The sequence below is a fragment of the Botrytis sinoallii genome (assembly GCF_014898435.1).
Source record: "Botrytis sinoallii strain Bc 23 chromosome Unknown BSIN_009, whole genome shotgun sequence".
NCBI classification, from domain to species: domain Eukaryota; kingdom Fungi; phylum Ascomycota; class Leotiomycetes; order Helotiales; family Sclerotiniaceae; genus Botrytis; species Botrytis sinoallii.
Genome location: NW_024066036.1, coordinates 2,123,500 through 2,140,298, shown reverse-complemented (window position 1 = coordinate 2,140,298; position 16,799 = coordinate 2,123,500). Strand labels below are relative to the sequence as shown.

Sequence of the window (16,799 nt, the reverse complement as noted above, 5' to 3'; positions counted from 1 at the left end):
CGGAAAATAGGACGAAGTGCTTGGATAGAATGAGACACAAGACATTTTGGGCGGATGATATTTTCAACTTGCAGCTTGTAGCTATCTGACTACTTGCCGGTAGTTGTGATTACCAATAAAATCGTTTTGACACCGCAAAACTCGATGGATATCTTTAGTGAGGTCTTTCCAATGCTTGACATCTACTTAAAACTCGAAACTAGCATGCCGATGGAGCTTTTCTTGACTTGAGAGTTGCCTGCTCGAACAGTATTTCCGAGTTTACAACGAGATGTAAAGGAAATAGTGAGAGAATACATGAAGGAAAGGTAACATGAGAATAAATGGAAATCTCGCGCGTAAGTTCGAGGTGTTCCTTGGATGAAAGCTTGACTTCCTGGGCTCAGATCTGAGTATTTCATTCAATCCACCAACTTTGGTGAGCTTTAGAAACAGACAGAATAGTTGTGGAATGCGATCTTTGTAGTACAATCCTGATGAAAGGATATGATCCTGCAGACAAAAAGACAATATGCTTTGAAGGGCTTTCGAGGTTTTTGTCAGATCAGAGTCTATGAGACAGACCAATATAGACCTCGGGACTTCGAAGTGTCGAAGTTCCGAAGTTTCAGGTTGAAAGAAGATCTGGTGATAAAGTTAGTTCAGATATTCACTATCTCTTACCCCTCCCAAACTTAAAATTAAAGGAAAATTTTGAAAGTGAATTCACTCCATCATGCCCAAATGAAAAGCTCAATGGCATGAAAAGTAATGTGGATAGTTTGAAGCCTCAAAGCTGAAACCAAAGACTTGACCTTCTTCTTCCTCAAGGCCTACAATAGAAATGTATCTCCAAAGACAATAGCAGCAACAATCATTCAGTAAGTTATATCTGCTGCAATCTTTGGCTACAATGCTTCGTACCGGGTCGAACTGACAGCGAGATACAGTCTTTGTTCCTCATGGCTTACACATTCGTCTTGCCTTGCAGATCGGTCTCCCGTGGCCTTATCAGCCTCGATTCCCATGATGAGCAAGTCAACATTATGGGTCAAGAAAGCGAGTACGATGCAGATGTAGAATATACCGATATCGAGGAGGAAGTTCCGGAAATCGAAGTCAATAAAGCAACCACTGCAACCACTCAAGCAGCAAATCCCCTAATCATCGCTTGGAGACCCCTCAACACTACACAATCGGGTATCTCAGGGGTTGAGGTTGCTCAGGTTGATATCTTAGCTCAAGCTAGTATTCTTCAAGACGGAAACTGGCACGCTGTTCATACTTCGCAGATTGAACCTGTCCAGATCGGTCTTCCTCGATTTGGTGGCTGGACACCCATTAACAACCCACCGACCAACTCTTCACCAATCAGTCTCACGCAAGTGAAAACTTTGGAAACCGAGGATACTCGATCTAGCGCCGTCCATCCTAGTGATTGGTCGGTCACAAGTGGCTCACAGACTGATACTTCGCAGGCCACTAGTGTCGAGCTCGAAAAGCCATCTAGCTACCCACAGATCTGGAACCTATCGCATTTGCGCTCGAGCAACACAACAATTCCCGCCATGACGAACATGGTTAATGCACCCCTGCTCAAGCTCCAGTTCAGAAGATATAAGAAAGAATACACCTCCGCGACCACTCAAGAGCAAATCAAATGGTTCAGATACCGCATTGCATGCTTGAATCTGGACAAGAAGAGCGATGCAGATACTGAAATGGCAGATATAAAGTTACAATGGGGCAGACTCTGGGAGAGACGTAGATGGTTGAAGCAAGAAATGATGAAGATCAAAAATATTGATACAATGGCAAGACGTCGACGTCAAGAACGCCCGAAGTATGATTTGAGGGCAGCTTACGATATTGGATTTATCAAGTCACTTAAGGAGAATTGAAGGACGCCGAGGAAAGTAAAGGGCATTATTTTCAAGAAGTGGGAGACCTGAGGTACTTACATCCAGCAAATATCTTTTTTGGTGTATCAAAGGTCTTTTACCAGCAGTGTATGGTGGAATATGATGAGTTATCGACAATTATTAGCATAGGGGATATTCCAAGATAAATATGGGTAACAATTATAACATACCAAACTCTACTTTTCACTCACATGGTGATCAAAGACCTGTCATCTCCGCAATGAATCTGATAGTGAAGATGTACAAGATAATCATAGGCTAGATAACATGAAACTTCGTGAACAATAAAAAGATAACGATGATGCGTTTGGAATGAAGCTATCAAAACCACGATTACTGGAGGAAAGTAGGGTATAATGCGCTTGCAATTCCGCCCAAAAAACCAAAAATGGCAGTTGCGCTGTCGGGTAACTCTTTTATTTACACCAGGCAATTCCTTTCCATCAATCACAACATACAACCAACAACCTTCTTAGCAATCCTCCCATTCACCAGCAATATCTGCAAAAATGGCGATTCTACCTGGGGTTCCATTTATCAGAGTTACAGTTAACGCTCCTAAGATTTCAGCAGAATATCCCGATCTTGACGACAATGAGGATGAGAACACGCAAAATGGCCCTCGACACAAGATGTCCGTTTATATCGAGTCGAAATCGGGTGCAAATTTTGGATTGCAATACCTCGTTGATCCTGCGAAGATCCCAAAGCATAAAAAGAAGAAAAATTACTGCCTGGGATTTTTTGCTATAGTTGATGGAAAAAGATGAGGTAATTATAAAAATCAGATCTTGTTAAGCATCGTTCTTAAGCTGAGCATTTCAACAGTTCAACTGTAATTTGCAATGAGGATGGATTCAAACCCAATATCTGGGATCATACTTTGACAGGAGACCGCCTTAGACAACCCGGCAGCACAAAATTGAGACCCTTCCAGTTTTCTGAGATTCAAATAGGTAGACCGATCTTCAATTCAATCTTACACATAGCTGATGTTGATTCTGTAGGAGACGACGTCCCCTTCTCGCACAACCCAAGAGAAGTCTCGCAGCTCGGAGAACTCATAGTCCAGGTTTGGCGTGTCCGTAAAGTCGTTCCGGTGGATACTCCGATCTCCACACCGGATCAGGAGACGATGCCAATAAACACAAAGTTTCACGAAAAACAGTTAAAGGGCAGAGCTGTAACCCATACAACAAAGTATATGAGAAGATACAGTCTACAATTCAATGCGGAAGCTGACCTATTACAACAGGCTTGGAAAACCACAAAAAATATCGGACCAAGAGACATTCTATCAGCTTGAATATATTGATCCAGTTAGCAAGCCACTGGCCGAGTTCCATTTCAAATATAGATCAAGGGAAGTTTTGCAGCAGATGATGGTAAGTGCCTTGTTAGTCTTCTGCTTTCTGAAAATCAACCTCCAATTATCAAAGGATTGTCAAATGTTTTATTAGATAAGAAAAACTGACCGTAGAATTAAGATACTTCCTCAAGACCAGGGATTGACACCAAAAGTTAATCGAGCTCCTTTGCCTTCGAAGCCTTTACCCGGGGTACCAGTTCAACCTGCCTTGATTGAAAGCACAAGCAAAAGGCCTTGTGTTCTTAACAAGGATGCTGTTAAAGGAATCCAAGCATCGACTGCTCCAAAGCATAAGGCTATATCCGAAATGGCCACACCACCCCCACCAGCCACAAAGTCAGTGATCACAGGAAGATCTTTCGATCCGGTAACTGGTGCCTTCTTGTCAATGCCAGTACTACCCCCGCTGTCAGTTATTACTGGCAGATCGCTTGATCAGGCAACGAGCAATTTGTCCACCAGTACCTTCTCCTCATTAGCACCACCAGCACAGAAATTCGGTCAAATGGTTCCCAAAATTACGACTGGCTTGGCATTTGCACCATCCCCAAACGTGCTTCCAGTAAAGCCAACTGCTTCCAGAGAAGAGATCAGATATCCATCAGTTCCTGCTTTTGGATCAATTTCACAGGTAGCAGCACCTAGTTTTGTTTTGAAAGCTAGACCTGCAATGCCAGTAGAGTCACCAACAGAAGCAATGTTTAAACCGAATGCTGTGGCCTTCGCATCAGGTGAAATGTTTGAGAAAAGCACCGACAATCAAGGAGGAAAATCGGTAGACAGCCCAAACAACAATCAAGAACCTTCAACACTTCCAGTCACACCTGCTACACCTAAGCCTATCAGCCAAGTAGCTTTGGAGCCTGGTGCCACCCCATTTACACGAGTACTGATGGAAATCCAAAGAAGTTTAGGTCAATTAAGAGACATAGCAAAGGGTTTTAACGTTGTCAACGTAGTCGAGGTATGTGCCATCATTCAAAGATTTAATCCAGATTGGGCCATCAGATACCTCTGATGTATTATCAGTGACACTAACTTCCTATGCAGGTCCAAGAAGAGATCTCGCGAGTCGTTGATAAAGTGCAGGCAGAGGTCGAAGGACAGGCCAGATCTGAGGTGACACTGAAGCGCGAACATGTAGATGAACGCGATGAAGATGAACCCGAAGTTATCCTTGAGCGTCCTGTTAAAAGACGACACATCTTTACAGCCGAAGATGAAATCATTGATCTGACTACCGACTGAATCGAGCGGGTCGAAGCGAGAGGAAAAGCAATACTGTTTAGCTGAAACTGCTACACATGAATGAACATGGGAGAAAGGATTCCGGCGAAAGAAAATTCCGCAAAGTGGTATTGGGAAGGATTTGATCGATCATTGGGCAGGAGCGATTTTGGCGCTTTTATAACTTTGGGTGGCATATTTATCTTCACGACCACATATGTATACGAGTTGTATTGATGCATATGGGGAACATGCCGAGAGTTCTTATTATAATTCATAATGAAAGCTGTACTATAAGAAGGAACAGAATCGTAGAAAGAAAAGCTGAAGGATATAGCAATGTGACATCATAGTAATACCTTACTTGCGACGCTCAGAAGCCAAGCAGCATCATGCCATCCATCGGCTTCATTTGGATTAAGTGGTGGCATTTGCTCGGTAACTGGTGTGTCACTCATCCCATCGAGGGTGTGTCGCGACGGTCGTGATGACAATGATGATTCTTCTCCTTTCTCATCTGATGTGTCGAATTCGGCTTCTTCTCCATCTTCTTCAACAGCAAACAAACTCCAGCCTAGTAAATTTTCTACCAGGCCTCCAAGTCCCAGTCTGCTCGCTCTAGCCAACTTCTTAACCGTTGCTTCGTCTTTTCTTGCCTCGTCACCATCCTCAAGCCATTCTTCTTCCACATCTACAAAGTCTGGCTCTGCAGGGTATTCTTCATGTGCGAATTCTGTATCGAAGTATCCTCCATCTTTATCTGCTGTCATTGGTGTAATCAGCGCCGCTCTACTCCCTCTCCTGCTATTCGCTCGGCTTCCTATTCTACTATTTGCTCGACTGCCATGTCTACTCGCTGGCCTATTGTGTGCAGGCCCAAAACTTAAACTTCGTCTCGTTGTGAGTGGTGAGAACTCATCATCCGCATCGAAACTTCCTCGTCTACTTCCTCTTCTGCTATAATGTTCTCTTTCTCTGGCGAGCTCCCGCTCAAATGCATCTTCATCCTCATCCTTCTGCAAACTTGTTGAACTTGCGCGTGAGACGAGCCATAATTGGCCCTTGGACTCTCGAGTGGAGGATGATATCATGGCGCCGGCTCGCAGAAGCCAATCTGAATCATTAGGGTTATCTTCACCGAATGTACTGATCTTTAGATTATCTGGAGCTATCGTGTTTCTTAGATGCGAGTGGCGTGAGGGTTGTAGTTGTGCCGAGCGGTGGCCTGGTGCGCGGGGTGTGAGAGGAGTAGGAGCGAGGTGAATGCTTGATTTTGATTTGGGGATTGAGGAGATTCATAGGGGCGGGTTTGCGTACGGAAAACGCGGGATATGAGCGAGAGAGAATTGAAGGCGTTGTAGGAGAAGAGCGATTGTCAATATAGGATGTATGGTCGGGAAAATAATCGTCGTTTGAGGGAGGAAGTTTGGTAGTTAGTGGTGCCATGGTAAGATTTGTGAGATTGGATGAAGATCGATTGTGACGTCGGTTATGGGAGAGTGTTGTTGAATGCGATATCCATTATGGTCTATCTGAGAGGGTCAAGAAATCTATCGGAGAGAATTAGAATATAAAGTCTACAATGTACAAGTATCTCAATGACGCGATGGTAACTGTAGAAGAAGAATCGAATGTCTATTGAATCAAATGGGCCGAGAAGTGGAATGTTGATAGAGTGAGAAGAGAAGTCTCACCACCAATCCTCTGATTAAACCTGGGGTTACAGGGAAAGTCACACACTAAAGATTTAGCGTTTCTCGCTTACACGGTATGAGGGAATGCACCAAACAAAAAAAAACTGGCTTGTGAAAATGACCGGGATACGATTTTCCGACGAATCATTGCCTGAACAAAAAGGATGACTGGAGATTTATTTGCATAAATTTTTATTTTTCACATGTTTTGATAAAATATATTAATATCGAGAAGATGAGAAATTTAAGAGGGATCCAATATGAGCAATGGAAGCCTCCTGCGCAATATCAGAACAGACCTATAACGGCGGCGGCGTGGGATCTGGCAAATGATGCTGTCGTTTGTACCGCTGGTCCTACCGAAAATGACGCAGTAATACAACTTATTAGAGTCAAGACAACCTCGAAATCACAGTATATATAATTTTCTAATTGAGCGTCTTTGAAGTTTGCTGATTTGAAATCGCAGTGAGGATACTCTCATCACATCATGGGAAGCGCCATCACCAAATCCGGATTTGGCCTGTGACAAAGTTTTAAGTCTTCATCATTTTGGAGATAGCTTGACAACATGTCTTGTTCTTGCAGGGGGCGACATCATTGTCGTTAGAGAAGATCCTCAACCTGGTGAAGGTCAGATTGAAATCATGGGCTCAGTTGATGCTGGTATCACTGCGGCAAGATGGTCACCTGATGAAGAATTGTTGGCAATCACAACCAAGGAAGATACCGTCATCTGGATGAGTCGCAGCTTCGATGGCGTTGCGGATACTACCATGACCAAAGAGGACCTGAAAGCTTCGAACCATGTATCTGTTGGTTGGGGTAAGAAGGAAACGCAATTCCAAGGCAGAGGAGCCAAAGCTTTACGAGATCCGACTATGCCTGAGAAGACTGATGAAGGTGTTCTAAGTCAAAATGATGATTCGAGTGTCACTATCAGCTGGAGAGGCGATGGAGCCTATCTTGCTATATCTACTATTGAATCGGCTTCCCGTCGTATAATACGAGGTATATTCTAGAGAAGGTGAAATTGATAGTGTCAGCGAGCCAGTAGATGGTCTCGAAGGCGCTTTGAGCTGGAGACTTCCGGAAATTGATCGCCGGCATCCAACGACTGAAGAAAAGAATCGATTGTAGTGTTTTTTGACGTAATGGACTACGACATGGAGAATTCAGTCTACAGACTCACTCAAGAGCAACGCCAACTTCCTAATCAGTACATCAAATTGGCTTGGAATTCTGACTCTACGGTGTTGGCTGTTGTGATGGCTGATGCACTCAATTATGGACAATGGGTAATTATCATTGGTCCCTCAAGCAAGAGGTTAGAAACCATCACGCCCCTTTGGTTGCCACTAACCCTATCGCTTGGCACCCAGAAAAGCCGCTGAGATTCTTGTCCGTTGCTGAGGACACTATTGATCTTGCAGAGTATATTTTTACAACGGCGCGTGGTACTTTGGCACCACCAAACGATTTTGGAGTGCTCGCAGTTATTGATGGACAAAATCTCATGGTAACTCCTTTCCGGGTAGCTAACGTCCCACCTCCTATGGGTCATCACGAAGTACAATACAATCCAATGCCATCGATGTTGCCATCAATGCTGATGCTTCATTACTTGCCGTTTTACATCAAGATGGCATTTCAATTTTCGAAATAGATGCTACCAAACGGGTCGCACCTACTCCGACATTGTCTGGTCAATATACATTTGACTCTGCGATAAAATCTACCATTTATCAACAAATTACTTTCAGTGGCAAGAATGAAATACTCGCCTTGGGTCGAACCGAAACTGGCCCGGTTGTTCAAGGATACCATCTCGCTGAGGTGCCTGGGGAGATGAAAGAGAAGGCTCTTGAAAATTACCCTACATCATCTGTATCGATATTATCAAGCTTTGTTGAAGATGGTGTAATGCATCCATACGTCCAAACTAGCTCTGGTGACCTTCATAGCTTAGCTTTCGGCGATGCGTCCTTATCTTCTTGCAATTTCTCCAAGCAATTACCTTGGGTAGATATCATACCATTCGGTGACGGTCCAAATGCTTATGGAGACGGCCGCATAGCTTTTGGGTTGTCTAGTAACGGTCATTTGTTTGCAAACACACGCTTACTTGTCCGAAACTGCACATCATTCTTAGTTACACCGGCACATCTTATATTTACTACCACCACACACCTCCTAAAATTTGTGCACATCACAGAAGTCCATGGTACGTATTTCTGAATCTTGCTGCACTGTTTCAATGCTAATATCAAACAGACCTTGAAGTTCCGGCAGATGACCCAGAAATTGACGAGAGATGTAGAAGCATTGAAAGAGGAGCTCGACTTGTCACCGCAATGCCAACCTCTCTCAGTCTAAACCTACAAATGCCTCGTGGAAACTTGGAGACTATTTTCCCTCGTGCAATGGTCCTTGCAGGTATTCGAAAACTTATCGAGGAAAAGAACTACAGAAAGGCTTTCACTCATTGCAGAACGCAACGAGTGGATATGAACATTTTATATGATCATGCTCCAGAGCAGTTCTTGTCGAATGTTGCACTTTTTATTGACCAGATCAAGAAAATCACTTATATCGATTTGTTCTTATCGTCATTGAGAGAGGAGGATGTTACCCAAACAATGTACAAAGAGACAAGAGTTGTCTCCCAAAATGGCAACGTATTACCTACCACAAATGGTACTATCGCTCCTCAAAATCCTGTTGATATTACAGCCACCAAAGCTTCAAAAGTTAACAAAATCTGCGATGCTGTTCTCGAAGTCCTCAAAACTCGCACTGCAACTAACCTACAGAACATTATCACATCTAATGTGTGCAAGAATCCACCTGCATTGGATGATGGCTTATTGGTTGTTGCACAGTTGATGAAGGAAGATGAGGCTATGGCTGATAAAGCAGTTGAGCACATCTGTTTCTTGGCGGATGTCAATAGATTATATGAGAATGCTCTTGGTCTCTATAACCTCGATCTTGCTCTTCTAGTCGCCCAGCAATCGCAGAAGGATCCCAGAGAATATCTTCCTTTCATGCAAAATCTACAACAAATGACCGAGTTACGTCGTAAATATAGCATCGATGATTATTTATCTCGCCACACCAAAGCGCTTAACCATCTCCACGAACTCAACGCCTTTGAGGAACTTCAAAAGTATACTCAGAAGCACGCTCTCTACAAAGCTGCTTTAGCTATATACCGATATAATCCTGAACCCCTCGCTGTCATTACCGCCCTCTACGCTCAACATCTCGAGTCTAAATCCTCTTACAAAGAAGCAGCACTCGCTTACGAATCCCTTCACAACTACGCAAAAGCTACATCTTGCTATCTCGCCTCCGGACCTTCTCAATGGCGCGAAACTCTTTTCTGTGCTCTCACCGGCGGTGCAGATGGAAAACCAATGAGCGGCTCCGCACTCACCGAGTTAGCAAGCACATTGTACGATGCCCTCATCGAAAGCAAAGATTACTACGCCGCAGCAACCCCTCCCAACTCGATTACCTCTCCTCTCTCGAAACCGCCTGCAGAACCTTCTGCAAAGGATATTTCTTCGCCGACGCCCTTCACCTGATTGCACTCAAAGCTCGACCCGATCTCCTCGAGAGCGTAATCGACCCTGGTCTCGGTGATGCCCTCGCTTCAAGCACCGAGTTATTAGCAGACTGCAAAGCACAACTCCTAGCCCAAGTTCCCCGTATCCGCGAACTGAGACAAAAAGCACTCGCCGATCCACTCGCTTTCTACGAGGGCGAAAGAGGAGGCGATGGCGAAATCCCAGATGATATCTCCGTCGCGGCTTCTTCTCGCGTTTCGACGAATCGCTCGCTTTTTACTCGCTACACGGGTAATGGAAGTGTCGGAACCGTTGGAACGGGAGTCAGTAGAGCGACATCTAAAAACCGACGCAGAGAAGAACGCAAAAGAGCCCGAGGTAAAAAGGGAAGTGTATACGAAGAAGAATATCTCGTCGCCAGTGTCGGCAGATTAATGACGCGCGTCGAGGATTCCAGAGGTGAAGTCGAGAGATTGGTTGTGGGCCTCGTGAGAAGAGGTATGTGGGAGAGAGCGAGAGCGATTGAGGGTAGTATGGCAGAGGTGGTCGCTTTGTGTAAGGGCTGTGTGGGAGAGGTTTTTGGTACGGCGGATGCGGCTGCGAATGGAAATGGAAATGGAAATGGAAATGGAAATGCAAATGAACAGGCAGGCGCGGAAGGTCAGGAATACAGACCAGTAGGTGGTGATGCGGTTTATGCGGAGAGTTTGCAAGCGGCGGGGAGAAAGAAGGAGGCACCTCATCTTTCTGCGTTTGAAAAATTGACGTTGTTGGGTACTTAGTTTAGGTCCTCTGGGTAGTTTAGGAAAATTAAGTTGTGGTATTTCGGGAATCTCGCTCAGAAGTGTATTAGTTGGAAACTCAACAGAGCTTTTGAAGGTTGTGGACGTGACGTAGTTTACATGCGCAGTTTATCCACGCATCTATTTGTGCATGTGGAAATATAATGGAAGTGATGTGCGCTGGGATTTGTTGTACATACTACAAACACCACGAATTCCTCAAAGGTCCATGTGCCATACAATTCATATCTTTACATTTTTCTTTCATTCCAAATACATAATATACATGCATGATCATCAAGCAGCCACTGGCACTGGCTCTGTGGGTGTAGATGTAGATGTAGAAATGCTCTCGGCTTCTCCAGCTTCTGTAGCTCCAGCCTTTCCATCCGTGCTAACACCCACCTGTCTCATGATCGTTCCTCTCCTCCTCGAGATTACCTGTCCAATCTTCAATAACATGCCTCTGGTAAGTTTACCCTTGCCCTTGGCTTTTCGTAATTCTCTTTCTCTCTTATTAATTTCCTTCAATGGCGTCCTCATTGATGCAATTGTCTTCTTCTTTGCTTCGTTTTGTCTATCTTCCTCCAATTTTCTCTCTAGGTATTCGGGATCGTGTCTCGTTCTGAATTTGGAGTATTTATTTCTCAACTCGTTAATCACACTTCCAGGCATCGGTGGCGTAATGAGCGTGGGCACGAATGTCTTTTCTTCAACTTCCATTCGCAGGGTATCGCAATCGTAATCCTTCTTTTCTCGAGGTTCGACTTTAGGCCATGGAATTATAATATTGGGACGGTCACCGGCACCGGGAATTATGCGCTGCCATTTGACGGTTTGGGCGTGACGGTCTCGGAAAATCTTGTGGTGGGCAAGCTTTTTGGCAATGACATCGCGCGTCAGGCCGGTCACAGGGTCTGTGTATGGAAATACTAGTTTGACGTTTTTCAGGGAAATGCCTTGAGGAACGGAACGGGTGGGACGACGGTCTTGCTCGGAGTCTGATAACATCCATTTTGGTACTGCTATATCGATCTGATAATTTTGTTAGTTTGTGGCAATGAAACATTCATGGTGGGGGGTGATTGGAGACGAAGGCACAAAAGATCACAAATCATACCATGTTCAATCCATCGCATGTAACTTCCGCCCTCTGTTTGTCAACTTTTTCTACCTTCCCAATCTTTCCCTTGTCCCGCCCTGAAATCACAACAACTCTATCACCCGCCGTAATATTTAGATGTTTCTTCCCTCCCCATAAATCCAATATCTCCAATATCTCTTTCCTCCTCGCAACCGGAACCTCACTGAAATGAGCCTGAATGGCTCCATACGTCTCAGCCTGCGAGCCAACATCTCTCTTTGGAGCCAACTCGTTCAATTCCCAATCCTCCCTTCGCACCACCTTATTTTCCTTGATCCTTCTTAGATTTTCCGCACCCCATTGCTTCATCCTATCCTGCCGAAGGGCAAAAGCATCGAGCTCATTTTTGCGCTGCCTCCTTGCAAGCCGGCGGGAGGCTTGCTTTTCGGCGAGGATTGTACGCCGAATGACTTTTTGCATGGTGGTGGGGGAGAGGAGGGGGGATTCGTTTGGTGGTGGTGAGGGTGCTCAGTTCAACTTTTTTTGGATGGAGCTTTCGTTGATAATAGGCTAGTGATCTTTGGGTTAGCGTAGAATTATTGATCGGGGTGAGGGTCACGTGGGAAGCTCGGGGCTTGAATTGGACTTTAATTGGTTCAGGGGCTAATGGATCATGTGTTTATGTGCCAAGTGAGGCTATCCAATCAAAACATTATCTTTAAGTTTCAGGGACTCGGCACGTGAGGCAGATTTCATTGATTATCTTGAGTGTTCCAAGGTTGTGTTGAATCCATCCATTCCCCAGACAATGGATTTTCAAAAGATGACCTCGATCGTATTCACAAAATGTTGAAATGACATCAAGAGGGTGGAGAGAAGACAGATGTCATAGCAGAGAGAAGAAGGTATCGGAATATCCATCAATCTTGCGACTCTCATTCGCAGTCCTGTCTTTCCTGGTAGAAAGGAAATGAGGCGCGAATGAATGAGTGAGGCGTAGATTGTCTAGGAGCTCAGCCCCATATGAAGTGCGTAAACTTCCAAGGTTGACGGATATCTCCTGAAGTTGGGGACGTGCTCATCTCCATCAAAGGAAGGGAAGTTTCGATAACTCAACACTTAACAATTGGAAGGTCAATCATGTTGTGATACCGTGTGTGAGATACTATACAGTCTATGTATGCGGTGATACGATACGCCTGTATATACGCCTGATCGAAAGCGTAGAAGGAAGCATCCGTAATCAGAGTCATGTTTTTCAAGCGTACGAGCCAAACTATATACTAGTCATTTCATTCATCCCGTCAAGTCTAGACTAGACTTTTAAGCCTGGTGTCAGGACTCAGGAGTCAGGAGAGGAATTGAATGAAAGAAAGAAAGAAAGAAGGAAGGAAGGAAATATGGACTTTGCCAAGGAAACATATCAGAGCTTACCACTCTCTTTACAGTTATCATTCAATAACGATACTGTATTGATTTTAAAGTTGCAGTGGAAGGTTGTCGCTAGCGCATGAATGTATGTATATATACATATATGTTTTTTTAAGTACATATTCCTTCATGTTGAACAATGTTTTAGTACTCGTAGATGTGGTGGCTCAAATGAATATCAAATGTAAGGATCACTAAAAGTCCTTTTCATATATATTTTAGATAGTACACCGATGCTGAGAAAGACAGAGAAAGACACCAGGCAAAAGGAATAAGAAAGAAGAATAAAAGGAATCAATGTATTTTCGTAAAGGCAGAATTGTAAACAAGCCGTCGAACGGCTTAGGTACTTCCTTGTTCATTGTCATCAATCTTTTTGTTTCCTACCCATGGTGACATGGTGTGAGGTTGGTGGAGTGAATGATAGTATGGTATGGGATGGTATGGGATGGTATGGGATGGTATGGGATGGGTGCATAAAATACGTGGAGAATACTCCGTACAGCATGTCACCTTACCTAGCAGATACTAATGTATGAACCTTGGTAGCCCCTTAGTTGATGGCTAGGGTGATGATTGAGGAGAGTTAGTGTTGATAGCCGGAGATGATAGATGATAGATGATAGATGATAGATGGTCCCCTCGCAGACAGCAGACAGTAGTAGCATCGCATCTACCTACCGTAATAACAAGTATCCCTTATGTCCGACGGTTTGATGTGAAAATAGATGCTCCGTAGATAATGAATCAAACAGATTCCTCCCTGGTCTACCCACCCAAGCCACCTAGACAGCTAATGGAATAATACTGCCTCCTTCCCACATACAATAGACGAACAAGAATACATACTGTCGATGGCCATCACTCACTCTGGATGAACTCTAGTACGGGATCGTAGATATCATGAAAAGAAAAGAATGAGTGACATTGTATCCAATCAGATGAATCGTAAAGCATTCACGGTTTCTTTGAAAGATTCCTCACGCTGTTCCCCATCCAATCCAATCCCTTCATGGATGGATTGATTCACCGCATCAGCCCAGTTGCCCATAGCCCAGATTTTTTTTATTTATGCTGGATGATTCCCATAGTAACCAAATTGAATATTGGCTGCCTGATAATTGCAATCACAAATCATAAGGCCATAACATTGGAACCGACTAGCTATTAGGTTTCTCCAGAGGTTGCCTTCTTGAACTCATTTCCACCTTCAACAACCTTTCCAATTAACGAACTTTCATCTGCAACGACCCATACGATCAGTTTACATTCACAACAATTTAATCAACAACTTCACTCAGTCGCTCTCTTTAACAAACCTTATCACAACCTTTGCCAAAATGGCGGAAATTAGAAGAAAGCTCGTTATTGTCGGAGACGGTGCTTGCGGTAAGACTTGCTTGTTGATGTAAGTACCCATCTACCTTCCAACGGCTCTCTAGTTGATAAAATCAATAAAAGTTATATCCACTAACAAATCTTCCAGTGTCTTCTCCAAGGGAACCTTCCCAGAGGTAAGCCTTACACCGACTCCTTGGAATGATATGCGAATCAAATACAACGCGGCCATCGCGTCAACTATCTGTTGACACTGGCGAGCATCGAAGCTGTTGATGGAATCTCATTATATCATCAGATCCAATAACTGATGCATCTTCTACTATAGGTCTACGTCCCAACCGTCTTTGAGAACTATGTCGCCGATGTCGAGGTCGATGGAAAGCACGTTGAGTTGGCTCTATGGGATACGGCTGGACAAGAAGATTACGATCGTCTCAGACCTCTATCATACCCAGATTCGCACGTTATCTTGATCTGTTTCGCCGTTGACTCTCCCGATTCCCTTGATAACGTTCAGGAGAAGGTACGATTCGATAGATGATTCCATCTGCTGTTACCTTGATAAGACGATTACTGACACGTGCCTGAACAGTGGATCTCCGAAGTCCTCCATTTCTGCCAGGGCCTCCCAATCATCCTCGTTGGATGCAAGAAGGATTTGCGCCACGACCCAAAAACCATCGAGGAATTACACAAGACCAACCAAACCCCGGTCTCAGAAGATCAGGTAAGGATACATCAAGATACGGCGCAGTTTGAAGACAGCTGCATGACCGAGAACGAAGTTGATTAAAGAAAGAATCATGCTAACAATTCTATCAACAGGCTCAACGTGTTGCTGATAAGATTGGTGCTTACAAGTCTCTTGAGTGCTCAGCAAAGACCAATGAGGGTGTCCGTGAGGTGTTTGAACATGCCACACGTGCTGCACTCTTGACCAAGAAGGAGAAGAAGAAGAAGTGCATTGTCCTGTAAAGCTACTGTTATCGACTCTTCTCTTTCTCTAATGCGATCGGATTTTATTTTACTGCGAAAGTAGCTCGGTTGGGTGACAGGTTCATGCTAGCGAGAAGGAATTGTTCTTACGGAGTGCATTGCTCTTCAACGGCATATTAATCTATCATCCTCTTGATTGATAATACATGGACCAACATCTTCAAGTTTCTCGCACCAATACCGAACACTTCTTTCTTACTACACATCTGGGTTTCGACACAAATATCTCAGGGCATACGAACGGACAAATATGTCTCTTTTCTTCCGCAAATTGTGCCACGTTAGTTTCTTCTCTGGTCTGTCTTTTTTCTCGCAAGATCTTTGTTGTTTCCTCTCATCTTCTTTTTCATGCGTGCGGTCAAGAATGGATCTGAATCATAAGGGTGCTTGCTGCGTGCGTTACGTCCGTTCGTCCTCATTATTGCTCCTTGCGTCAGAGCGGGCTGTGTAGGGCAGGGAGGGCAGGGAGGATAGGGAACGAATGGACTCTCGCATTTTGGTAAGGTGTAATAGCAATAGGCGTAGTCTATCAAGAGATGTTTTCTGAGGTCTGATATTGCACCAATACACTTGAGGCGTTCATTCTTTTTATTTTACACTGGCTGAGTATTAATGGATGGGTAAATAGGTGGCAATGATCTTTGCGTTCTTTTTATATTTGATATTTGATGCGTGCGTGTTTTTTGTGAATTTGTGATTGAGGTAAGTGATTTTATCATCTTTGTCTTTTTTCTGGCACTTTACATGCGTTTTCCGCCTCGTGACTTGATTTATGCGAAACACTGTTCAACGTCTAGAACTCAACTACAAAAGATTGTTTTACTTGGCCTGCTAGATGGGAGGCCTTATCGTTCCTTTTAAGCTGTGATATAACGGAAAGCAATGGTTCGATTAAAAGCTCGCATAGAAGATCGAGCTTGTGCTTGAAGTCTGCATGCATTCTCAAAACCTTGATTTGGCATAATAGAAATATGAACATACACGTGTCTTGAAACGTTTCTCGCCATTCCCAGCCCAAGTCCTGTCTTTACGCATTCATCAACATTTTTTTCAAGCCGGTAGTACCCATTGGCGACCGGAACATGTTCTTCCACAGTCTTCTTTTTGCAGATGCACGTGTAGATCGGCTTTTTTTATTGCTGATGTACAGGAAAGTAAATTCCTTGGGGCTTTACATGCAGACCCATTGTAATGTTAGATTTCCTATATAAAGGTTCGTTTTTCCCCTCGGTGGGTTATCTATACAATATTCAACAATACATTAGATTTCGTTATTCTACATCATTGTAACTTGATAATCTATTTTTATACACTCATCAGTATTATAATAAATCTTTGTTATAGTCAAGATGGAGAGAGGATCCAATTCTACCAGCACCCATTCCGGTGGTGCTCCTGGTAG

At 44.0% G+C, this 16,799-nt stretch overlaps 7 protein-coding genes across 7 annotated transcripts; 5 read left to right on the top strand and 2 right to left on the bottom strand.

Moving 5' to 3' along the window:
* Window positions 1–941: 941 nt before the first annotated feature.
* EAF02_006129 (uncharacterized protein) lies at window positions 942–1,880 on the top strand (the record flags this gene model as incomplete). The annotated part of the gene is made up of 1 exon (XM_038902177.1): window positions 942–1,880. The coding sequence occupies one exon, from the start codon at window positions 942–944 to the stop codon at window positions 1,878–1,880; it is 939 nt and encodes a 312-aa protein (XP_038758394.1).
* A 530-nt stretch (window positions 1,881–2,410) lies between these two features.
* EAF02_006128 (uncharacterized protein) lies at window positions 2,411–4,518 on the top strand (the record flags this gene model as incomplete). The annotated part of the gene is made up of 6 exons (XM_038902176.1): window positions 2,411–2,535; window positions 2,730–2,857; window positions 2,909–3,101; window positions 3,157–3,286; window positions 3,389–4,234; window positions 4,321–4,518. The coding sequence occupies 6 exons, from the start codon at window positions 2,411–2,413 to the stop codon at window positions 4,516–4,518; spliced, it is 1,620 nt and encodes a 539-aa protein (XP_038758393.1).
* A 326-nt stretch (window positions 4,519–4,844) lies between these two features.
* On the bottom strand, window positions 4,845–5,943 carry EAF02_006127 (uncharacterized protein; the record flags this gene model as incomplete). The annotated part of the gene is made up of 2 exons (XM_038902175.1): window positions 4,845–5,763; window positions 5,822–5,943. 2 exons carry the CDS (start codon window positions 5,941–5,943, stop codon window positions 4,845–4,847), a joined length of 1,041 nt encoding a protein of 346 aa, XP_038758392.1.
* A 483-nt stretch (window positions 5,944–6,426) lies between these two features.
* On the top strand, window positions 6,427–7,213 carry EAF02_006126 (uncharacterized protein; the record flags this gene model as incomplete). Its single annotated transcript, XM_038902174.1, has 2 exons — window positions 6,427–6,605; window positions 6,661–7,213. 2 exons carry the CDS (start codon window positions 6,427–6,429, stop codon window positions 7,211–7,213), a joined length of 732 nt encoding a protein of 243 aa, XP_038758391.1.
* A 272-nt stretch (window positions 7,214–7,485) lies between these two features.
* Window positions 7,486–10,545, top strand: EAF02_006125 (uncharacterized protein; the record flags this gene model as incomplete). Its single annotated transcript, XM_038902173.1, has 4 exons — window positions 7,486–7,750; window positions 7,858–8,415; window positions 8,466–9,633; window positions 9,690–10,545. 4 exons carry the CDS (start codon window positions 7,486–7,488, stop codon window positions 10,543–10,545), a joined length of 2,847 nt encoding a protein of 948 aa, XP_038758390.1.
* A 297-nt stretch (window positions 10,546–10,842) lies between these two features.
* EAF02_006124 (uncharacterized protein) lies at window positions 10,843–12,109 on the bottom strand (the record flags this gene model as incomplete). Its single annotated transcript, XM_038902172.1, has 2 exons — window positions 10,843–11,580; window positions 11,666–12,109. 2 exons carry the CDS (start codon window positions 12,107–12,109, stop codon window positions 10,843–10,845), a joined length of 1,182 nt encoding a protein of 393 aa, XP_038758389.1.
* Window positions 12,110–14,400: 2,291 nt separating this feature from the next.
* EAF02_006123 (uncharacterized protein) lies at window positions 14,401–15,376 on the top strand (the record flags this gene model as incomplete). Its single annotated transcript, XM_038902171.1, has 5 exons — window positions 14,401–14,468; window positions 14,547–14,574; window positions 14,727–14,924; window positions 14,994–15,128; window positions 15,227–15,376. The coding sequence occupies 5 exons, from the start codon at window positions 14,401–14,403 to the stop codon at window positions 15,374–15,376; spliced, it is 579 nt and encodes a 192-aa protein (XP_038758388.1).
* Window positions 15,377–16,799: the final 1,423 nt, after the last annotated feature.